Here is a 23,954-nt window from a genome sequence, read left to right as displayed (position 1 = left end):
ACAAACAAAGGTGAGAGCCTATTGTGGGTTTGTTGCAAACACTTTTACTTTGCTTCCAATTTCTCATAAACGCAAGCATGCACACACGACTGCTGGACTCTGGAGAAATAGCAATATCTATTTTCTGGTTGTAACAAAAGCCGTTAAAATAAACTTCCAGCGAATGTTTTACATTATAATTTCCCATTCGTTGCATTATTTAAACACACCACTGATTTTGTAATACCTTCTGGCCGATGGTTAAAATAATAATAATAATAATAATAATAATAATAATAATAATAATAATAATAATAATAATAATAGTACCCCAATAGAAAGAAAAACCTTGAACATTTGCCAAAGAACAAAGGACGTTTGCACTAGCAGGTCCTAAAATAATTTTTTTTCCTGCGTCAAAGGCTCAGCTTGACAATATTATTCATCACTTTTATTTATCACCCTCCTTCATCACTTCTTCGGAAAAAAATAATTGAAAAAAAACACACGTTCACACACAAACCTGGTGACGTCCAGATGACAGCTGCACAGTGCAAAGTGACTTGAGCCTTTCCAGGGTGTGCAATTCACACTTTTCTTCGCTGCTCGCTTGGCGTGCCAACCCCTCGTCCCATCACCTCCGGATCCCAAAGAACCACCCGCCCCCAGCTGCCGTGCCTGGCTGATCTTCCCTTTTGCAGGAATGAAAAAGCTATTTTCCACACTCGGCTTGGCTTCGTGGAAGAAGGAAGCGACGTTGAGAAAAAGACGCTTGAGTTGTTTAAATATTAAACGTCTCGGGTTGCGTGGCCACCTCGCCCCTGGACCTTGGACTTCAGAGTGGGAGCAGACATGAAGCAGAAAAAGGGTAAGTGGTCTGGGACTGGGCAGCAGAGTAGATCCCCTAAGATGACAGGCTTGGATTTCTTACTTAGAGGGGGAAGAAGGACACAATGGGGTTACTAAGAGGTGCCTATGAATAACCATCGTCCAACTTTTCCAGAGGTTTTGGGGAATGCAAATTATTCACATTCGTTTTTTTCTTCAGCTGAGGTTATTCCTGCATTGGTCACCTTACTGAAAACAGCCCTGCTGTTTTGAAGGCATTCATAAGCATCTCTTTGTGCTTTGCAATGTGAGGTCGAGCAAGTTTTTAAAATTAAAATCCCTTCTTCTAAGGGAACCTGAGATCTGAAGCGGTTGAAATTCAGAAAGAAAGCCTGCCCGGATTTTCCTCCCCGTAGTAGGACCACTCCCCCCAAGAAGGTAGAAGTTTAATTTCTGGCCGTTGAACCCCAAGCCCAGCTAAAATGGACCCTAATTTCTCCCCTCTCCCTGTCCTCCCCTCCTCCCTGTTCTCAATCGTGTAACAACCATGGCATCAGTTAAATCCAGGAATAAATTGCCTGCTCTCAGTCCAACCCTTCTCCACCTAGTTTTGTTTTGCTTAATAGGGTGGAGGAAAAAAAGATGACTATCTGGCCCAGCTTTACTGCTCTTGCCACATTGGTAATCTTTCAACCATGAGCCACAACAAGCGTGCTTCAAAAATCCCATCTGGTTTTTGCAGCTTGAATCTACCCAGTTAAGAGAGACCGAGGAGGAGAATCCTGTTCAGGTATTCAAACCTCTTTGCTTCCCCCTCCCCGCCCAGGTGACTTGCCTGGACCTGAAAGAAAAGAGATTCTAGAAAGAGATTGAAACTCAACAGGGGTTTCCCGGTCCTGAAAATATGTTCTTTAGGGTGAATTGGGTCTGTTGTTGTTGTTGTTGTCTGAAACTCAAGAATAATGGCAATGGGGTGATCCTTGCGAAGGAAGATCGCGATCTTTGGACTTAGTTCTGATCCCTGGCACTTTGTTTTGTGACTTTGCTGAACACCGTTGGAAACAGCGTATAAGTCTGCTTTCTATAGCCTTGGAGGCTGTTGGTTTCCCCAGGCTCCAGAACTGGCTTGTCCTCCATCCCTGGTGGATTTTAAGGTGATATTGCATAGCCACTTGTCGTAAATAGAAATAGAATAACAGAGTTGGAAGGGACCTTGGAGGTCTTCTAGTCCAGCCCCCTGCTTAAGCAGGAAACCTTACACCACTTCAGACAAATGGTTGTCCGCTATCTTCTTTAAAATTTCCAGTGTTGTATTGCAGTGTTGCATTCATAACTTCTGGAGTTGTTCCACTGGTTGATTGTTCTCCCTGTCAGAAAATTCCTCCTTATTTCCAGGTTGAATCTCTCCTTGTTCAGTTTCCATCCATTATTCCTTGTCTGGCCTTCGGGTGCTTTGGAGAATAGCTTGACCCCCCTCCTCCTCTCTGGGGCAGCCCGTCAAATATTGGAAGGCTGCTCTCCTGTCTCCCCTGGACCTTCTCTTCCCTAGACTAGCCAGGCCCAGTTCCTGCAACTGTTCATCGTATGTTTTAGCCTCCAATCCACTAATCATCCTGGTTGCTCTTCTCTGCACTCTTTCTAGAGTCTCAACCTCTTTTTTTATGATATAGGGTATCCTGCTTGAACAGGGGGTTGGACTAGAAGATCTTTAAGGTCCCTTCCAACTCTATGATTCTGCTTTCACGGCTTGTCCTGCTTCCTGTCTCTATAATCTTTTGGGTTTCCCTGAATGGTAGAAATTAAGGAAGCTTTCAGCTGCCCAGCTCCAGGTCTTTCCTCGCATGCTTATTGGTAGCGAGCGATAAATAAATAAATCTTTCTGCAAGAGTATAAGAAAAAAAAAAATCCCTTTGAGAGACAACCGTTTGGCATGCATTGTGCCCAAAGTCAGCCTAGATCTAACCATCTTATCCCTCCTTCAGTCAACCGCAAGCAAGCAGAATAACAGATGGGAGAGGGTTTTTTTTTCATGGTTGATCACTACTTTATAAGAATCTTGCCAGACTGGCTGCCTTCCCTTGGCAAACAGCAACCACTTGACCTCAAACATTTCCTCTCCCAAACGGACTCTAAATTGGAATATCGTGTCTATTGGGTGTGAATTCCTCACACCTTCCTACCTTTCACCTCTTCACCCTTTGCATCGTCTTTCCAAAATTGTTCAAGGAGGAAAAGATTGAAACGAAAAAGGAAAACATTGAGTTCCAGCTCCTTTTGGTGCAGTAGAATAAGGCATGAACATAAAACGTCAATGTGTAGATACCTATATATATATAAAAGCAAAATACTACTCACACATCATCACAAAATCTCCACAACTGTAAAGCCCACAAACTTGAAATTTGGCACGTATGCTCCTCTTGGCTTCTAGGGAGTCACTAAGCAATGATTTTTCAAAATGACCATCAGAGCATTTAGTATTTCCTATATTATTATTATTATTATTAACATGCTCTGATGCTAAGGAGTTCTACTCCCCCTCCCCACCTGAAGAGAAATCTCTTCCAAATGCAAAACACAAGCAGAGGAGTGTCAGTTTCAGTTTTAGTTTCACAGCACCTAGCAGCTTTAGTACAGAACACTTGAGCTAAGCCACGCCCAGGCTCCTTGCTGTCTCCTTCTTGCTCACACAGCAAATACTGCTTCAGTTTCCAAACAGCCCTCCACTGTCTCACACCCTGACAGGACACTAGCTAGATGAATACTGTTGGATGCTGGTAGGCAGAGGCAGATTTTTTTTTTTTTTTTGCATTATTTTCCTCCCCAAAAACTAAGCCCGACCACATAGTTTCATAGCGAAGCATGGGTATTCAGCTAGTAACAATACATACTAGCCATTTCCATAACAACAAACCTATCTAATCAGCAAAACCCAAAGCCAAAATTGTATTCGGCGAGGATCTTGTGAGTATGCAGTGCACAACCCCATGCTTCTCACTCTCTCCACACTACGGGCTTATCCAGGCCTGCAAGCCATTTGGAGGCTTCGGTAGCTTGTGAGGTCATACCGAAGACGCACAGAAGTCAATTCCTCTCCTTATTAAGGGTGGAAAGAACAAGACTATGAATCAAGCTTTCCTCTGGTTCCACCCATGAATCATAGCTGGGCTTATCCCGCATGCATGTGAAGACACAGTCAGCGTCAACATTGCAGCCTGGCTGTCCCAAAGGGGCTTCCCCCGCCCCAAGAGGCAACTGGACTTTCTGGTTTTTCTTCGAAGGCGCTTCACTTCTCATCCAAGAAGCTTCTTCAGCTCCGACTGGATGGTGGGGGAAGGGAAGGATTGATACTCCTTGCAGACAGCTGGTCATTTGCATCCTTTTAGAGGGTCATCGAGGCCACTGGAAGGTTTATTTATGTCTTCAGTTGTCCCAGAGGTGCTTTTTCCAAGAGGCAACTGGACTTTCTGGTTTTTCTTTGAAGATGTGTTGCTTCTCATCCAACAAGCTTCTTCAGCTCTGACCAGATGATGGGGAAGGAACGAAGGAAGTGAGAAAGGGAGGGAGGGAGGGAGGGAGGAAGGAAGGAGAGAGGGAGGAAAGAAGGAAGAAACAGAAGTCTATGGAGATTCCAGGTCCTGGTTGTCTCAAAGGTGCTTTTGCAGGAGGCAACTGGACTTTCTGGTTTTCTCTTTGAAGATGTTTCGCTTCTCATCCAAGAAGCTTCTTCAGCTCTGACCAGATGATGGGGAAGGAACGAAGGAAGTGAGAAAGGGAGGGAGGGAGGGAGGGAGGAAGGAAGGAAGGAGAGAGGGAGGAAAGAAGGAAGAAACAGAAGTCTATGGAGATTCCAGGTCCTGGTTGTCTCAAAGGTGCTTTTGCAGGAGGCAACTGGACTTTCTGGTTTTCTCTTTTGAAGATGTTTCGCTTCTCATCCAACAAGCTTCTTCAGCTCTGACCAGATGATGGGGAAGGAACGAAGGAAGTGAGAAAGGGAGGGAGGGAGGGAGGAAGGAAGGAAGGAAGGAGAGAGGGAGGAAAGAAGGAAGAAACAGAAGTCTATGGAGATTCCAGGTCATGGTTGTCCCAAAGGTGCTTTTGCAGGAGGCAACTGGACTTTCTGGTTTTCCCTTTTGAAGATGTTTCTCTTCTCATCCAAGAAGCTTCTTCAGCTCTGAATAGGATGGTGGGGAATGGAAGGATTGATACTCCTTGCACACAGCTGGTCATTTGCATCCTTTTAGAGGGTCGTTGAGGCCACTGGGAGGTTTATCTGTGTCCTCAGGGCTGAACTGAGTTCTGCTCCTAGTTCCTGTAGTCTGCTACTGACTTTTAGCTATACAATTTGGGATGGAGACCCTTTGAATGGTGGGGGAGGAATAGGAATGGATTTCCAATGGAAAAAAAATGCAGACTAGAGGAACCATTTGCACCACTCAGGTGACCCTGAGGACACAGATAAACTTCCAAGTGGCCTCAACGACCCTCTAAAAGGATGCAAAGGACCAGCTGTCTGCAAAGAGTATGAATCCTTCCCTTCCCCACCATCCAGGCAGAGCTGAAGAAGCTTCTTGGAGGAGAAGCAAAACACCTTCAAAAGAAAAAACAAGAAAGTCCAGTTGCCTCCCAGGAAAAAGCACCTTTGGGACAACCACAGGGATGGGATTCAAATTTTTTAACAACTGGTTCTGTGGGCGTGGCTTAGATGGTGGGTGTGGTTTGGTGGTCATGTGACTGGGTGGACATGGCTTGGTGGTCATGTGACTGGCTGGGTGTCGCCAACTCAATATCACTCACATCGAGGCACGCATCTCCTTGCCTGGCCTCTCATGACTGTGGGGATGTTGCAACAGTTGTAAGTGTGAAAAAGGGTCCTAAGTCACTTTTTTCAGTGCCATTGGAACTTTGAATGGTCCCTCCACACAAGCAAAGTACCCGCAAAGGAGGGGGAAAAAAACTCTAGAGACGTTCCTGAGACAGGAAGTCTAGTCCTGCCAAGAATGTAATAAGGGTTAACGGAGAGGCAGTTTCTGTAAGCAACACCAGAATGTTTCCTTCCTGCCTTCCTTACAGGATTAGCCCAGTAATTTCTTCTAACAGCCGGTTCTCCGAACTGCTTAGAATGTTAACAGCCGGTTCTAGCGAATAGGTGCGAACTGATAGAATCCCACCCCTAGACAACCATGACCTGGAGGGCGGAGAATCTCCAGAGACAATTGCAGACTGGATCACACAGCTCAGCCAGCCTTAAACCCAATCCAAGCTGGAGGATGGTTCATTGTGGGTTCATCCAGCCAACGGTACTATTGAATTACAACTCCAGAGGGACGAATTGGCAAAATACCCCCGAATCTCTTCCCAAAGCAAAATGAATATGTCTGGCCCGGAATCAGGGAAGGGATATTGGGGGCTTTGAGTGAGGAGGGAGGGTCTCTGTGTTGGTATGAGGCAGCCCACGGCTCATGCTCAGTCCTTGCTTTTACAGGGCTCCAGGACACCACGGAGTCAACCATGTAAGTGCCAAGCTGGGGGGGGGGGGGAGGGGCAGGCACCGGCAAAACCAGCAGACCCACCACCATTTCTTTCTCCCCTGCTCCCCCTCACCGCCACGTCCAGTTTCACACATTCCAACCGGGCACGCAGGCCAGTTTGCACAAACAAGTTGACGGGACGGGTTGATGGTTGACTGAGCTCAAAGCCATCCATTGAATGTAAGCAATACCAGAATGTTTCCTTCCTGCCTTCCTTACAGGATTAGGCCAGTGATTTCTTCTAAAAACCAGTTCTCTGAACTGCTTAGAATGTTAACAACTGGTTCTAGCGAATAGGTCCGAACCGGTAGAATCCCACCCCTGCTGATGCGGCCCTCAATGAAATTGACACCCCTGTGTTAGACTCTGCCCTGGGAACACCTGTTTCTCAATCTTTGAGATGCGCCTTCTTCTTCCTCTCTTGCAGGAAATTTGAATTTAACCCGAAAGAAGGAATCGATAATCCCGCCTTATCTCTGGCAGAGGATTCCGGTAACAAGAGGGCTGGCCAGTGGCAGCTTGTGGGCGGGAAAGGAAGGGCTGGTGTTTTCTTGAGGCTGTTTGGCAAGCGGGTTGCCCAAACTTTTCCATCAGGCAATGGTCTTCTGCAAGCTGATGTTTCTTCCTCTTCCCTGGTTCCTTCTCAACCAGGGTTCAACTTTCCAAGTTCTTTGCAAATGCCATGACCAAGTCATGAGCCTTGTCAACGTCTCGACTAGACAGGCCTTGTTAGTGTGTGATGGGAGGTGGGCTCAAAGGTTCAACTTGCTCCTGAATTCAAGAGAGCCCATCTACCAAGGAGGGTTCTTATGGGATCTTTAAAAGAAGAGAAATTTTGTAGCTTGGGGTTGAACCATGAGGTCCTTGGTGCTCCCTGAACTTGGTGGTTTTCTTGCATTACCAAACTAGATAACATTATCAGTGCTAGAAGGGAATGGGGTTGGCGGAGTGGTGGCGGTGAAGGTGGAGAACTACAATGATGATGGGGTGGGTTTTTTTTTTTGCTGCCCTTTGAACTTAGCGGTTTTCTTGCAGAGGCTTCATGACCCAAGTAGGGAACATCATCAGTGCCTTCATCATCAACAACATTAGCATTGATGATGTTCCTTAGTTGGGTTGTGAAATGTCTACAAGAAAACCCATCAAGCCCAAAGAGTACCAAGGACTCCACAGTGGAGGTTCTGCATGTATTATTATTCTGGGATGGGAGCAGACATGATGACTCCTAGAGTCAATATCAAGGAAGACCCTGCTTACAGATAGCCTCCCCCATTACCTCGGCATGATTTAAGGGTCTTCCTCTTTGCTCAGCCTATCTCTTTTCTCCATATTCAGTCTTCCCAATACACAGGTATCCCCACCTCTCCCAGCCAAACCAGTTTGAAAAGAGATGTTTCCTTTTATCCTCTTCAGAACCAGGAGGGGCTTCCCAGATACGTTTCTGTTCACTGAAGAAAGGAGCTGGTGACAACCTGGGCTTCTCGTTGTGCCAGGGAGCCGGAGGAATGTGCCCCATTGTGCGTAAGGTGACACCGGGTGGGCTGGCCTACCGTAGAGGCCTCCAGGATGGAGACCGAATCCTTGAGGTCAACGGAGTTAACGTTGAAGGCATGGGATATCTTCAGGTAAGGCTTTAATGGATCTCCTGCTTGGACCTGGGTATATTGAGTGACCCACGTTTCCAAAGTTTAAACAAGTTTCCCAAACGAACAGCTTCTCAACCTTGGAAACTTTAAGACAGGTGGAGTTCAATTCAATGCTGGCTGGGGAATTCTGGGGGTTGAAGTCCACATGTCTTAAAGGGACTTAAAGGTTGATAAATATTGCTTGTAGTCAACTTCATCCATCTAGATCAGGGGTCTTTTAAGTCTTGTGTTCCCATTTGAGGAACTCTGGAAGTCCACAAGTCTTAAAAGTGGCCATGTTTGGAGACCCTGGATCTAGATGGTGTCCATACTGGATCAGGCTGGCTGGGGAATTTGAGGAGTTGAAATCCAGACATCTTAAAAGGCAGTCGAGGTTGGGAACCCTGATCTAGATGGTGACCATGCTGGGATCAAATATTGGAGCAGGTTCTCCGGTTACTAACATTTGCTTCCTCTGTCTTTGTCTGTCTCTCTCTCTCTCTGTGTGTGTGTATGTGTGTCTCTCTCTCTCTGTCTCTCTCTCTCTTTCTCTCTCTCTCTGTCTCTCTTTCTCTTTCTCTCTCTCTCTGCCTCTCTTTCTCTGTCTCTCTCTCTCTCTCTGTTTCTCTCTCTCTCTCTCTCTCTCTGTGTCTCTATCTGTCTGTCTCTCTCTCTGTCTCTTTCTCTCTGTCTCTTTCTCTCTCTCCCTCCCCCCCACATCTCTTGTCTCATTTCCAGGTGGTCTGGAAGATCAAGAGTAGCTCAAAAGAGGTCTTGCTCACTGTCCTGGAAGGGAACGCCTACGAAGTAGCCAAAGCCCTCAATCGGGATCTCAACCAGCTCTTGTCCAGATATGGAAAGCCACGTCTGTGCTGCGTCCCCAGAGGCTCAAGTGGTTTGGGCTTCAGCGTGTCAGCTCCAGAAGGTAGTAGCGGCAGGAGTCACTTCTGCTTATCTTCGTTGGCGCTGGTGGTTTTTCACCATGAACTCGAAAGATTCTGCTTTGAGAAAAGACTCAGACCTCTCGGGCTGAGCTGGGGTTATTTTTTGCATGCTGGTTTCTTGCTGCCAGAGTCCCACTGGACACGTGCAGCATGCAAGGGACATGTCCAGCAAGAGGAATGGAAAGAGAATGGAGGGGTTGCAGCCAGAGAACAAGCTGACTGCTGATGAGATGGATTGTATGACGCAGGAGGAGACGTCTCCAAAGAGACATGCCAAGACAAGGCCTGGCCTGGCCTTCCTCCCCCCCTGGGGTGAAGGGTTCTGCACCCAGGCTCAACTGCCAGGCCACCCAAATGGGTGCTGATGGAAGAGTCAGCTGATGGCCAGCCAGTTTTTTGTCCTTTCCATGAAAGGGGAGAGGTTTAGGGCAGGAAAAAACAACCGTGCAAATAGTCACAGCTTCCTTCTGCCAGAATCCTGGATGTTGTAGCTGGTCAACATTGCTAGTAATTCTCCATTAGAGACTCTCAGGATTAAAAAGTCTGTGAAAAGTCCTCTAAAGTCTTTAAATGCTTTTAAAAACAGGAAGGACTTTTCAACTAATTTTAATATTATGCCCAGTTTGCTTACATTAGCTGTCTTGAATTTCTTTATCTATCTATCTATCTATCTATCTATCTATCTATCTATCTATCTATCTATCTATCTATCTATCTATCTACTATCTAATCAATTTCTATCTAAGTTAGGTTCTGCCCTTATCATCTCAAAGTGACACTTGGTGGTTTACAGCAAAAAGCATGAACCCATATAATATCTGGATGTGTGTGTGTATGTGTGTACAGTATATATATATATGGCTACATTATATTGAACAATATAGTATATTGCATTATGGTATGTATACCCTATTGCATTATATGTTCATATTATACCATATGTGGTTATATTGTATATACAATAAACCATGCAATATACATTGACGATATATTGAATAGCAGGGTAGGGAATCAGCAATAAAGCCCAGTCTTTGTAGCATACAAAGCATGATTTATTTGTCTCACTCTGTTAAGTAAATCCACCCAACTGTGGTTTGCTCAAGAAAGCCCAGCTTGGGTAAACCAAGAGTTCACACAAAAGTACAGCATGATCGTGGTCACAGCACGGACACTTGGAAGTCTTTGTTTACACTTCTGCAACTTGTTCTTCTTCTCCGCTAAAGAATTGAGTTCCAGAGAAAGAGGAAGGTGGCTGAGGGAAGATTTGTTGGTAGAGGGAAGAAGCTACCTAGGAAATCCGGTTGTTTTCGAGGATGCAAATTCTCTTCCTTCCCAAGGCTTCCTCTTGATGTTGTGGTCCTTCTGTGCAGGTGTGACTGGCGTATTCCAGCTCTCTGTGCTGCAAAATGGGCCAGCTCATAAAGCAGGTGTGCCTCATGGTTCCTGGCTGGTGGAACTCAATGGCGTCAGTGTTAAGAACTGGACGATTGCGCAACTCAACCAAAAGGTTCTAACAATGCAACGTACTTTGAGATTACTAATGGCCAATCTCTTACATTCAATCTCACCCGACCTCTATGAGGGGAGGTTAGAACTTTCCACCAAAAGAAGGCTCATAGCTCAGGGTACAACCAAGTCTCCCCACATAGTTGGAGACCATCCTGTACACATTGTGGGCCATGTGGTCTCCATATCTGGTTGGGGAAGATCTTCCATAAAACTTCCATAAAACTTTCCTCTGTTTGGTTTTCTCTGCACCAGAGGAAGGAGTGAGTAATTCGCTTCTCTGTCTTAACTGGACAAAGTCAATAATTCTGGACTAAAGAGAACATTTTCCCTCCCAAAACTACTCTGGCCATTCTTTGGGTGTTTTTTTACATAGCCCCTTCTCCCGTCATAGCCCAATAGTTTCCCAACCCTGTCTAGAACTACTTCTCTGAATTGTGCCAACGTTTGTCTTTCCTCTCTCTTGCTCCGATTCGGATTCAGCTCAAACAGAGCAGCAGCCCCACAGGGCTCCTGGTGATGGGCAGCCAGTCGGAAGAGGCGTACCGACAGTGCGGTGTTAAGGTTACAGCTGCCTTGGCTGACACCTCCTGGGTTCCGTTCCAAGTGACGAAGCTTCAGATGATGCGAGGAGAAGACGGATATGGGTTCTTGATGAAAGAAGAAATATCTAGCTCGGGGAAGAGGGGTGAGACATCTCCATTTGCAGGCTCCATTGAAGGTAGTCCTTGAGTTATCACCATTCATTTAGGGTCCAATCAAAAGGACAACTTTGAAAAAAAAAGTGACTTATGATCGGCCCTTGCATTGATGACATCACAGGGTCTCCACTTCACATCATCAACATTTGGGGAGATTGGCAATCGGCATGAGTTTATGATGGTTGCAGCATCCCAGGGCCAAGTGATAATCACTGGTGACCTTCTCAGTCAGCTTCCAAAATCATGGGAGAAAGCTGGATTCACTTAATGGCCAACAACTGCAGCAATCTGCTTAGCAACTGTGGCAAAGGGGTGGGGGGCTTAAAACTGGATGACCGCCTTGCTTAGCCAAGGAAATCCTGGTCCCAACTGTGGTCATAAGTCAAGGACTACCTGTATAACCTCTCCTCAAAATACAAATCAAGTGACTTTGAGGCACGGCGGAGAAGATGCTCAACCTGTCTTCCTCTGCTGTGCCCACCTTGACGCTTTGCCTTCCAACTTCCCAGGAAGTAAGAATCAAGCCAACATTCATACTCACAGTTGAGTGGCAGGATTGCAGGTTATAAGATTACAGCTATCTTGGCTTACTCCTGACAACCCAGCCATGTTGCCAAATGCCTATGCAGGTTAGGAGTTGGGAGACTTGAATTCTGGACCAGACAGGGAAAGCTAGATTTAGAAGAGGCCAATGGGGGAGGGAGCTGGATCTCGTTCCTTTAGCAGATCTCCAGTTTTCCTTCCAAGTAGGTTGATACAGGGCTCGTAAGATGGGGATGGAGAAAAGCATTTCAACTCATTTCTAAGCCAGGGTTTTTCAACCTTGGCAACGTGAAGATGGGTGGCCTTCAACTCCCAGAATTCTCAAGCCAGTGATGTTGGCTGGGGAAATCTGGGAGTTGAAGTCCACCCATCTTCAAGTTCCTAAGGTTGAAAAACATTGTTCTAGGCAGAAGTGCCTGGGGCCAAATCAGAAACCAGTGTGGAAAAGAGGGTTGGAAGTATGTCCTAGAGAAAAACCTGGAAGTTCTTAGCTACACCTGTCCCTCCAGGATAATTTGTTGGAATAATTTCATGCACAGGCCGTTCTGTCTTTCCTATCTTTGACCTGCAGCCCAATTTTTGAGAGATGTGGAGGCTGGGCTACCCGCTGAAAAGGCAGGGATGAGAGAAGGCGATTGTCTGCTGGCGGTGAATGGCGAGATTGTCGAAGATCTTGACCATCAGGAAGTGGTGTCGAGGATCCGTTCCGACAACCAGCGGGTGACTCTCTTGGTCATCGACTCAGAAGGAAGCAAGTTCTACAATATGGTACCTAAGTCTTCTCTTCTATCAACTCCTGACAGAAAGATAGAAGATGGAAGATAACAATATGCAGAAACTAATTTGGGATTCTGCATCCAGATAGTCTGTAAGCCATCACCTTATAACCAGGACTGGGACCAGAATTTTCTGAACTAACCAAACTAGTTATTACTGTCATGCCCTTGGTAGAGTCTGACTCTGGGGGAGAGGAGGAACGGCTGACAGGGAGTGGAAGTGTGGCTCTAGAGGTTGTGGAGGAGGCTGGGGAAGGGCAGAGGCCGGCTGGGCAGTCAGAGGAAGAACCAGGCCCATCCCCTCTTCATCCTAGGACATGCAGGGAGGAATGGAGAACAACTTGGCTTGTGAGAGAGGAAGCGGCCATGATCCTCCTCATTGGTTGCAGCTGGGGAGACTAGTACATAAGATAGACAATTACAACACAGTGTTGCCAGAAGTAAAATGTGTTTTATTTTGGTCTGAAGTTATCTTGGTTGGCATCCTTCCAACAGACTGTGCCTTGTTACCTCCTTGAATTTGGTAATTACTTACCCTGTTCCATTGTGGAAATTCCTTCATTGTAGTTTGTTTTAGTTTTTTATTTCACCTCTATCTGCCCATTAAGTTCGGACTGTATTGCTTTCTTTTGAAGACTATTTTTGAGTACGCTTTATCTCCAACTGAGAATTATTGAGCAGTGGGGCCAAGTTGGAGGCATTAAAGGACAGTTATTTACGTTTTGGATTTTGTTACGTTTGTGTTACACTCCAGGTCATCACAATTACTGTGAGTTGGGCCTGATTTTAAGACCGTTTTTTCAGGGTTGTTAAGAAAATCAAGGCAGTCCTTAAGTGAATTGTGCGATCATTAAGTGAATTTGGCTTCCCCCATTGACTTGGCTTGTCAAAAGCTTCCTAGGAAGGTTACCAATAGCAATCATATGACCCCATCCATGTAAATCCATGCTGGTTATCCCAATGGTGCTTTTCTCAGGAGGCAAGTGGACTTTCTTGTTTTTTATTTGAAGATGTTTCACTTCTCATCCAAGAAGCTTCTTCAGTTCTTCTTTGGAGCTGAAGAAGCTTCTTGGATGAGAAGGCGAAACATCTTCAAAGAAAAACCAAGGAAGTCCAGTTGCCTCCTGAAAAAGCACCTTTGGGATAACCACGACCTGGAGGACTGACAATCTCTATAGACTACATTCTGGTTTTGCCAGGTACCTAAATTTGGATCATATGATTGTGGAGATGCTGCACCAAATGTGAGAAAGTAGCTTTTTTCAACGTTGAACAGATGCTACCCAAATGATTGTAATTCAAGGACTGCTTGAGGTGGTATTTCTTCCATATTCAGGAGAGGAGAGCAACGAATTCCTATCATTATCCATTTCATTACAATTCAGTAGAATTCTCCAGGCAGACATGTCTACTGGTATCAAAATGATGCCCATGGACAGTGTGTTTATGAAAGTGTGGGGTACTTAAGATGGGCTAAATTTGATTTTGCCCCATGATACAAAATAGAAATTTTAAGTCTAGTTTAAGAATTGATTTCTTGATGCCAATTTTTGATTTGGGTCTACAATTCCAGGTTGGAGTATCTCCTTTAGTTTTCTACGATGATGAAGACATCCCATCAAGCTTTCTGATCACCCGTGGTTCTTCATCTCCAGGCATCGTTCAGGAACAAAGCTGGCCCACTTTGATACCATGTCACTGTCAGCTCTCTAGCAATACAGCACCACCTGGCCAACCTGACCCTAACCCATGGACCTTCACCGGAGAGGTAAGAAGTCCTAAAACAGAATAACAGAATTGGGAGGGACCTTGGAGGTCTTCTAATCCAACCCCTGTTCAAGTACAAAACCCTACCTCAGATGAATGGTTGTCCAATCTCTTTTTATAAACTTCCAGTGTTGGAGCACCCACAACTTCTGAAGGCAATGTTCCACTGATTGTCAGGAAATTCCTTCTTAGTTCTAGGTCAGTTCTCTCCTTGATTATTTTCCATCTATTGCTTCTTGTCTTGCCTTCTGGTGCTTTGGAGAATAGCTTGACTCCTTTGTGGCAGCCCCTGAGATATTGGAGCATTGCTATCATGTCCCCCCGAGTCCTTCTTTCTATTAAACTAGACATGCCCAATTCCAGCAACCGTTCTTCGTATGTCTGAATGTTCTGTGAAGCCAATGACTTGACTTTCTCTAGCCCAACATCACCTCTTGCGTTTTGGGGACAGACCACCAAAGTGGGATTTGTTCAGTGTTGCATTTCTTTTTCTGGGTTTATCTATGGAAACATAACCTAGCTTCTCCTTGTTTCATCCAGGGCCGTGATGGGTTCAGCCAGGCATTCTAGAGATGGCTCCTTGGACTCTATGGAAAAAAGTGAGCACCTTTGCACATCCTTCCAGAATGGCAAATTGATCTCATCCCCCCAGACCAGCTTTTCCAATCCCTCTTCTGCCTTCCACATCAGTCTGTCTCTGCACTCACATGATTCCTGCAGAACCCGGCAAACAGGCTGAAGATTCAAAGCAGAGCATGGTCAGAGACCGAATACGATGAGTCAGGGCCATCTTGGGGAAATTCCCTTGGGTAAGATTCAAAAAAAGATCAGGACGTTGGAAATAATTGCAACTCAAGGACAGCCCTCGTTCATTGCATTTTGTGGAAGAGAAGCTAGTATGGATGTCCTCTCTGGATGTGACACATCTCTACATGATTCCTACAAGTGGAATGTGAATGAAGAGCATTGATCACTTCCTTCAGACTCCTTTTCCCCTCCGTCAAAATATTTCCTCTGTTGCAAGATCTCCATCCTTGAAAACTTTAAGACTTGTGGATTTCAACTCCCAGATTTCCCCAGCCAGCCATGCAACTCCCAGAATTCCCTATGCTGCCTGGGGAATTCTGGGAATTGAAACCCACAAGTCTTCAAGTCACCAAGGCTGGAGTTCCCTGGTCTACTGGAACCAATACAACTGAGCACTGGACTTCCTTTCACCTTCTTCTGACAATCAACCCGTCAATTTTGCACAAAACAGACTGTGAAGGGTGGCAGAGGATAAACGAGGGGCTTCCAGTCCCAGAGCTCCCTCTCCAATATTTTTTTTCTGAGTGGAGATGCAAAGTATCTTCTGTTCCTGGCCTACACACTCTGATGAGTACAGGATTACAACCTCAGCTACGTTAAATGGGAATTAATGTGTTCTGAAACAGGAAAAGATAACAGACGGCCTGATCTGGAATTTCCTTCCTTCCTTCCTTCCTTCATTTGAGCTGCTTAAGAAAGGAGTTTGTTAACGGTGGAAAGGACTTCTTGCACATCTAAAGACTGTATTGTTTGGATTCACCCGTCACACTAAACCTTAAGTTTGCTTCAATAGGGGTTTGTCGCGAGGCACGCAGACCAACTGCACACATGACACTAAAACCAAGTCAAATAAACCACACTGTGTTTTCACATGCTGGGTGAGATGCTGAGCAATGTTGATGAATAACTCCATATTTTATTGTGTGGAATCCTTGGTGCTCTCTGAGGTTGGTTGTTTTCTTGCAGACATTTCATGACTCAACTAGGGAACGTGATCAGTGCTAGAAGGGAGTTGAGCTTGGGAGGAGGAGGGGGAAGGAGGAGGAGGAGGAGGAGGAGGGAGGAGGAGGAGGAGGAGGAGGAGGCTGTAGGGTTCTTGGTGCTCTCTGAGCTTCGTTGTTTTCTTGCAGACATTTCGCTGGGTTGTGTAGGGGTGGCTTGGGGGAGGGGAGGGGGGGGGGGGAGGGGGGAGTGGGTTCTTGTGTTCTCTGAGGTTTGGTGGTTTCTTGCAGACATTTCAATACCCAACTAGGGAACATCATCAGTGCTAGAAGGGAGAGGCAGTCTGCTTTGTGTTTTTATACACAAGAGGCTTGCCCTGTCAGTGTTGGTGCGGGTGGCCTTGATGGTTCCTTGATCAGGCTCTTTTTTTTCTCCTGTTAGCTTATCTGAGTCGGTAGCTCCCTCACTGGAGTGTCATTTGTGGCTTGGTTGTTGGTCTAGTGTTAAACTGGATGTTAAATCTCTTTTTATCTGGGCGTTGGTTACTGGCCAGGAGGCGCTGTGATCTCTTGGTTCCTTTGGGGTTTTCTGATTGGTATGTAGATGGGTTTATCTCGATGGGTCTGTTGATGGCTGATTGGTAAGAAAACCACCAAGCTCAGAGAGCACCAAGGACCCCACAGCTCAACCTTGAGCTAGAAATATTCCCTTCTAACAGTACATTTCAATGTCCGTGGCAATCTGAACACACACACACACACACCCCTGTGAGGAGAAGGGGACAGACCTTCACTCTGCTTGACTGCTGGTTCAGAACTCCAACGGGTTAAGTCCAAACTCCTTTAGCGCGTTCTTATATCCAGTATGGATGAGGGCAGCCTCTTTCTCCCAGCCCAGCTTGGCGGCTTGTAGCTTGGAAAGCACCTGATCCAAGCTATCCTGTTCAAAGGAAGTGAGAACGGGGAGGTTGAGGGATTGGAGCACGGAAACAGGATGGTGGGCCCTGACTGAATGTCCAAAGGGAAGAGATAAAGATCCGTGCTGGTTTATTTGCAGTTGGGTTACCTGAGAATTTCCCCCTTCTGAAAATGTCTTGTGAGGTTTGGGAAAGCCAGAAGGGATCAATTGTGGTCCAAGCAGACAGGATGCCGAGTGATGGAAGGAAAGATCTGAATGGCACTGAATGCTTTTTCCAGGCATCAGGATTGAAAGGGGGGAAAAAAAACCAAGCACAGACCAACAAACCAGTTTCTCTGCTTGATGAGAGGAAGAACGTTGCCCAATAATTTTGACTATCGTCACGCTCAACCTATCACCCATAGAAGCACGTACAGTGTTGAGCATAGTTGAACACAAGCAATCGTGGGAATATTCATCCTCCCTCTCTCTCTCTCTCTCTCTCTCTCCTGAAACTTTGGTAATAAGCAATGCTGAACATCTGATATCCACCCCCGATGTTCTTGGCTGGGGCCAGAATTGATGACCTTCCCATCCCTGACTCACGTGAAGGATTCGTTCCCATTCCTTCTCCATTTCCTCAGCCTTCTGCTGCATCTGAGCCTCAGCTCGCTCCTTCTCCTCCGAGATCTTGGCTCGCTCCTCTTCACTCCTCCGCAGGCTTTTTTGACAGGCAGCTGCCGAGGACAAATGAGATGGGTTGGGCATGGGTGGGGTGGGACAGAGATCGAGGCGAGAGAAAGCGGAAGAGAGCTGAGCCAATGGGTGGCTGGGGAATTCTGGGAGTTGAAGTCCAGACATGTTAAAAGTTGCTTAAGGTTGAGAGGCATCGCTCTAGTCCAAGGGTTGGCAATCTGTGGCTGTGGAGCCGCATGTGGCTCCTTCATCCTTCTGCTGCGGCTCCCTGTCCTCAGTTGGTTCCACAATTGACAAGGTTAGGACAGGTAGAGGAAAAAGGACACCACACTAGGAGGAGAGTCTATGGTGGGGAAACAAGACTTTGGTGGGTTCCAGAATTAAACAATGGGTTTCCAGTTAGGACCTTTGTGGCTCTTTGAGTGTTTAAGGTTGCCAACTCCTGCTCTAGTCAACTCCATCTATCTAGATGGTGTCCACACTGGGATCAAATGTTGGAGCAAGTTCTCAGGATATGACTGGCTGGGGAATTCTGGGCGTTGAAGCCCACACAACTTAAAGTTGTCAAGCTGAGAAACACTGCCCTTGGGACTTCAGGATTTGGAGGTGAGGGTAACCCAAGACTGGGGACCTTCAGAAATTTTGCAGATAACAATCATTTCCCTCATGTTGCTAAGAAGACTTGACAGGTGGAAATTAAATAATGTATGTACATATTTTTTTTTTTAAATGACCTGGTGTATTTTTTCAAATGGGGCAAAACCTGGACTTTATTCCTATGGATGTCATCCTAGTCTGATGCTCTCACCAATAATAATAATAATAATAATAATAATAATAATAATAATAATAATAATAATAATAATAATAATAATAATAATAAATAAACATAATAAACAAACATAATAAACATAATAAACATAATAAACAAACATAATAAAAATAATAATAAATAAAAATAATAATAGTAACAACTTTGAGAAAAAAATCACAAAGTATCGGGACTTACAAATTGAAGTTGAGCGACTTTAGAAAAAGAAATCGTGTGTTATCCCAACTGTAACTGGAGCCCTTGGAGCAACTCCTAAAGGGCTACCTCGCTATTTGGAAATTCTGAATTTATCAGACTTGAATACCCTGATTCTACAAAAAAACCACCCTACTTGGAACAGCTTATATCTTCTTATGCTACCTGAACAGTTCCTAGGTCCTTGATTAGCTGTTGAGCTACCAACCAGCCCCAAAGGCTGTGAATCTCACTAAAGATTAAATAATGATGACAATGATGATGATGATACAGCATCTGTTAAACCAGGGGTCTCCAACTTTGGCAACTTTAAGCCTGGCAGACTTCAACTTCCAGAATTCTGTAGCCAATAACTTTAAGCCAAGCTGGTTGGGGAATTCTGGGAGTTGAAATCCCCCAGGTTTAAAGTTGCCAAGGTTGGAGTCTCCCGGTTTAAAAGATGCAAGGAAGTAGATAGAGCTATTTTTTTTAGTTTCCTTAAACAGCGGCCTTGAATGGCCACAACCCATCTGAGTAACCTTCTGTCGGGCCAAACGTTTCGGTAAATACCCAGCTCTTCTTGCAGGTTCTGCTTTTCAGCTTCCAGACGCTGAATCTGGCCGTCAGTCTGGCACTGGAGCTGCTGATACTGGCGGATCATCTCTGCAACGGAGAGAAGGAACAGAAGTGGGGTCAGGGGGAAGATGAAAAACCCTTAGTTACCCATAGATGATTCCTAGATGCTACTTCTGTAGCTCCCAAGCGTGACTCTTGAGTGTACAGTAAGGTAAATGGGCAGGTCCTGGGGTGGGATTCAGCCAGTTTGGACCGGTTTGGGCGAATCGGATGTTAAATTTACATCTGGTTCGCCGAACCGTTAGTTGAACCGACCGGCTGGCCCCGAGAACATGAGATGGATGGACAGAATAGCGATTGATATCTATTGACAGAAATATAGCAGGGCATATAACTGAACACAACCAGTGTTTTTCAATCCCAGCAACTTTAAGATGGGTGGATTTCAACTCCCAGAATTGCTGGCTGGGGGATTCTGGGAGTTGAAGTTCGCCCATCTTAAAGCATGTTTCCTGGGTAATTCTGGGAGTTGAAGTCCAATCCTCTTAAAGCATGCTGACTGGGGGATTCTGGGAGTTGAAGTCCACCCACCTTAAAGATGCCACGGTTGAGAAACGCCACCCTAAACTAAAAGTTAAAGAGGGTACAAATGGAAAAGATGCACATAGACAGCTAGGCTGTGGAGAATGGGTTATGGCCCTCTTCCTAATAATGATCAAATCCCAGGTCTGTGCAACATTAAAGAATGTTACTGATACTGAACAACGCCTTAGAAAGGTCACTCTGAGACTCTGAAAAATGTTCACAGATTCCTTGATATTGATCTTAGGAGAGTTTTGCTAACCATTTTGACCTCAAGTGGATCACCCAGAAGGGCGTCAGCAATCTGCGGCTCTGGAGCCACATGCGGCTCTTTGGGCCTTCTGCTGTGGCTCCCTGTTGGGTGATCCCACCACTGGCTGACCCCGCCTCTCGCCCTCCCCTCCCAGTCACTCCTCGCCTGGCCTGAAAAGGTAAAACACAAAAAACAGAAATGGGAGGGAGGGAGAGAGAGAGAGAGGGAGAGAGAAAGGGAGTGAGAAAGGGAGAAGGAGAGAGGGAGAGAGACCCATTTCTCACAGAAAACACTAGGAGCCACAAAACCTGGGTAGGCGTGTTGGTAGTGGGTCATGTGACATTGGGTGGGAGTGACGTTGAGTTGGCCACACCCATCCAGGTTTTGTGGCTCCTGGTGTTTTCTGTGGGAAACGGGGCCAAATGATTCTTGGAGTGTTTAAGGTTGCAGACCAGAGGTGGTATTCAGCTGGTTCTGACCAGTTCTGGAGAACCACCGGTAGCAGAAATGTTGAGTAGTTCGGAGAACCGGCAAATCCCACCTCTGACTGGCCATGCCCCCATCTATTCTCTGCCTCCCAAGCCCCAGCTGATTGGCTGGGTCTCCTTTGGTTGCCCTGCACAGGAGAACGGGGCTGGAAAGCAGGTTAGTGGGGTGGAGAGGGAATGGGATTTTGCAGTATCCTTCCCCTGCCACACCCATCAAGCCACGCCCACAGAACCGGTAGTAATTTTTTTTGATTTCCACCACTGTTGCAGACCCCTGGCCCAGACGAATGAAAGACAAAGATATTAAGGCATTTTCCATCCCACTGCCAGTCCCATTTCTGGGACAAGGAGAGTATCGGTTTCTGCAAGCAACGACCAGGGGAGCAGTCCCTCCCACCTCCCCCAAATAACCTTCAAAAATATCCTTTTTGTCTTTCTGGGCTTCCTCCAGCTCTCTCTCCAGTTCTGTCAGCCTCTGCCTGAATCCTTCTCCATCAATCATGGCCTGTTTGGCCAGGTCTCTCTGGAGAACTGCAAAGCAAAAGGACACGGAAGCCACGTCACTCTTCGGTCTCCTCTCGTGTCAGAAATGCAGGGACTGGGAAAGGGGGGAAATTACAAATTTAAATATTTTTTTTAAAAAAACTGTATCCGCTTTAATAAAATATAGATTTGTACAGCTCTCCTCACCCAAGTGCTGCTTAAGCGCGTCAGCCTCCGGTGATGCCTTTTTGTGGCTGTCCTCACCTGGATGGAAAGGAGGGAAGAAGCAGAACAAATGCTGGAGAAAGGTGAAGAACGGAGGTCCTCATACTTGGTATTTAGTTAAAGCAGGGGTCCTCTGCTTTGAAACTTGTGGCACCCCAACTCCCAGAATTCCTCCTCCTCCAGTCATGTTAGCTCAGGAATTCTGGGAGTTGAAGTCCACAAGTCTTAAACTTGCCAAGTTGGAAGACCCTTGAGTTAAAGACAACTTTAGAAGCCTTAGAAAATACCTCCAGGAAGGCATTTCATAGAATCTTAGCATCGGTCAGACACATAATAACAAGAGCTCCAAATACCAGTGTTAGGAAGGATCATAAAACACCCCTACTTCTCTATTTCCATGCCCCCAGAGGAGGCAAAGAAAAACCATCCACTGAAGCTAAAGCTGTAGTGGCGCAGTGGTTAGAGTGCAGTACTGCAGACTGCTTCTGCTACCTGCCAGCTGCCTGCAATTCGGCAGTTCGAATCTCAGCAGGTTCAAGGTTGACTCAGCCTTCTGTCCTTCCGAGGTGGGTAAAATGAGGACCCAGATTGTTTGAGGACAATATGCTGACTCTGTAAACTGCTTAGAGAGGTCTGGAAAGCACCGTGAAGCAGTATATAAATCTAAGTGCTATTGCCCTTCCTTCCTTCCTTCCTTCCTTCCTTCCTTCCTTCCTTCCTTCCTTCCTTCCTTCCTTCCTTCCTTCCTTCCCTCCTTCCTTCCTGTACAGTGGTTAGAGTGCAGTACTGCAGGCTCCTTTTGCTGACTGCTGGCTTCCTGCAATTTGGCAGTTCGAATCTCACCGGCTCAAGGTTGACTCAGCCTTCCATCCTTCCCAGGTGGGTAAAACGAGGACCCAGATTGTTGGGGGGGCAAGAGGCCGACTCTGTAAACCACTTAGAGAGGACTGTAAAAGCACTATGAAGTGGAATATAAGTCTAAGTGTTAGTGCTAAGTGCTAAAGCAGTCGTTGCCTCCCAGCCAGAATGGCCACAGGTAACCCCAGTTAGAAGACTGAGACAGGCTGAATGGACAGAATTAAGGATTAAGTCAGTAAACGCAAAGCTACACTGAATTTGCATTCCTTACCCTTCCATAGCCTTGACTCTGATCATTACCCAGGAAACCAAATAGGGACAATTAGAACACAGAATCTAATCAAATCCAATAACCCCACCAGGCACCTCAATTTCAAAGGTCCAAAAAGGTATAAAAACCACTCTACTCCCCCATGTTGTCAGCTGCCCCAGAACCGATTCCGAGGCACTTCGCTTCTGATTTCTAAATAAATGGAGACCTCCTTTCCTTGCAGCTTGCCTCCAAATTCATCGGCTCCTGCAAATTTCTCCCGGCTTGGAACTGGACCGGGTTCCCCCCACCCCCAACACCAGGGAACCTCTAACAGACTATCAGGGATGGGATGTAGGAAAAACCGCCTTCTAATATCATCCCATTTCCTCCGAGAGTTACGCATTATTATTCCAGGGCTCAACATTATGGGGAGGATGAGACATCAGACATAGAAAAATGTTTTAACAAGTCGCTTTAACAACTTCTGTAACCTGATCGTTTCTTCCTTCAGAGTGAAAAATTACAAATTTAAGTTGAAGGCTAATACGCCCCATATATTTTTTTAAAAAAAGACACGTAACGAAAAAAATAATGTTAAGCCAAGCCAGGTGTTATCGTAGAGAGTTTGAGTTGGATTTTCAAATGTGAAAAGCCTTGCTCCCAAGCATGCAAAATAAGTAACGGTTTGGTATTGGTTCTTAAACAGTTTAACAGAGTTGGAAGGGTCCTTGTAGGTCATCTAGTCCAACCCCCCAAGCAGGAGACCCTGCCTACACTATTGCTGACAAACGGGCAGTCCAGTCTCTTCTTGAAAGCCACCAGTAATTAAATCAGTTCTGATTTCATTTCCTCCTCCTCTCTGCAAGAGATCGATTAGTATTCTTGTATAATACTTTCCATGAAAGGAATGTGAAGGAAGAACTTTGCCGGCAAACCTGAGGTTTTTTTTTTTGTTTTTGTTTTTTGGCATCGCTGCACTGAACTTTACCTGGAACGGATGACTTCGGCTTCCTTGTTTTTTTCACTTTTCTTTTCTTTGGAAGAGGCATCTTTGCAAAGACTCAGCCTGTGCAACTGCAGAAATTCACGCTCCACACCGCACTCCTTCAAGTCTTCAACCGGTGCAGCAGTCCAGATCTGTGTCTCACACCTGGTTAGAAAAAAAAGTCTTTCTAGAAAAAAAGAAAAGAGTCTTTGTGGGTTTTTTTCCACCATATAATTGCAAATGTTTGCTGTGGCGACACCAGAAGCGTCCCATGTGCAAAAAGGCCAGAAAAAGCGCCTGGATTTTAGCACGCCCTTCCCCAGGTATCTGAGTTGTGTGTTTTTTTTTCTGTGTTGCATGGCAACAGCCCTTCTTGGCTGCCAGGGTGACCAAGGAAAGCTTAGCAAAAGAGGGGGGAAAAAAAGAGTTCAATGTCCAGCAGCATTGAACTGTTCAGCAAAGAAAGGATTTTGAGATTTGGGCCAAATGTTTTGTTTGATTTTTTTTTTTTTTGCAGGGAGGGGAGGAAAAAAGGCAACCAACGAAAAGGAGGCAGCAGTTCCAGATTCAGTCTTCTGGGCTGAAGCGCATAGCCTAATTTTTCAATTCAGCCCCTCGCCCTCTGCTTGTTCTAATTTTCTGCCTGGAGTGTTGAAAATCTGCAGAGAATTTGGGGCGGTTGTGTTGGCCCTACTACCAAAGG

The 23,954-nt window shown here is 45.8% G+C and overlaps 2 protein-coding genes across 4 annotated transcripts; one reads left to right on the top strand and one right to left on the bottom strand.

Annotated features, from left to right (window-relative positions):
• The first annotated feature begins 314 nt into the window (after positions 1 to 314).
• Positions 315 to 15,877, top strand: NHERF4 (NHERF family PDZ scaffold protein 4). 2 transcript variants are annotated; one of them, XM_087970178.1, is made up of 11 exons: positions 316 to 851; positions 1,441 to 1,597; positions 6,293 to 6,320; positions 6,766 to 6,830; positions 7,752 to 7,963; positions 8,702 to 8,888; positions 10,278 to 10,414; positions 10,897 to 11,101; positions 12,229 to 12,425; positions 14,007 to 14,201; positions 14,741 to 15,877. In XM_087970178.1, coding segments are annotated over exons 3-11 (1,230 nt in total). In that variant the 5' UTR covers positions 316 to 851; positions 1,441 to 1,597; positions 6,293 to 6,318; the 3' UTR covers positions 14,771 to 15,877. The 2 variants fall into 2 exon arrangements, with proteins under 2 accessions (XP_087826303.1, XP_087826304.1); XM_087970177.1 differs by lacking the exon at positions 1,441 to 1,597 and having other exon boundaries at positions 315 to 847.
• Positions 14,076 to 23,549, bottom strand: DRC12 (dynein regulatory complex subunit 12 homolog). Of its 2 annotated transcripts, XM_087970179.1 has the most exons (7): positions 23,255 to 23,549; positions 21,138 to 21,194; positions 20,859 to 20,978; positions 19,119 to 19,211; positions 17,453 to 17,583; positions 16,737 to 16,888; positions 14,076 to 14,211 (listed from the first exon to the last, which is right to left on the bottom strand). In XM_087970179.1, the coding sequence occupies exons 1-6, from the start codon at positions 23,313 to 23,315 to the stop codon at positions 16,760 to 16,762; spliced, it is 591 nt and encodes a 196-aa protein (XP_087826305.1). In that variant the 5' UTR covers positions 23,316 to 23,549; the 3' UTR covers positions 14,076 to 14,211; positions 16,737 to 16,759. The 2 variants fall into 2 exon arrangements, with proteins under 2 accessions (XP_087826305.1, XP_026543770.1); XM_026687985.2 differs by lacking the exon at positions 14,076 to 14,211 and having other exon boundaries at positions 16,548 to 16,888.
• Between the last annotated feature and the right edge of the window lie 405 nt (positions 23,550 to 23,954).

Source organism: Notechis scutatus, chromosome 7 (genome assembly GCF_049901735.1).
Source record: "Notechis scutatus isolate UNSWTSFEM ecotype Mainland chromosome 7, rNotScu1.2, whole genome shotgun sequence".
Lineage (NCBI taxonomy): Eukaryota > Metazoa > Chordata > Lepidosauria > Squamata > Elapidae > Notechis > Notechis scutatus.
This window is presented reverse-complemented; position numbering and strand designations above follow the sequence as displayed.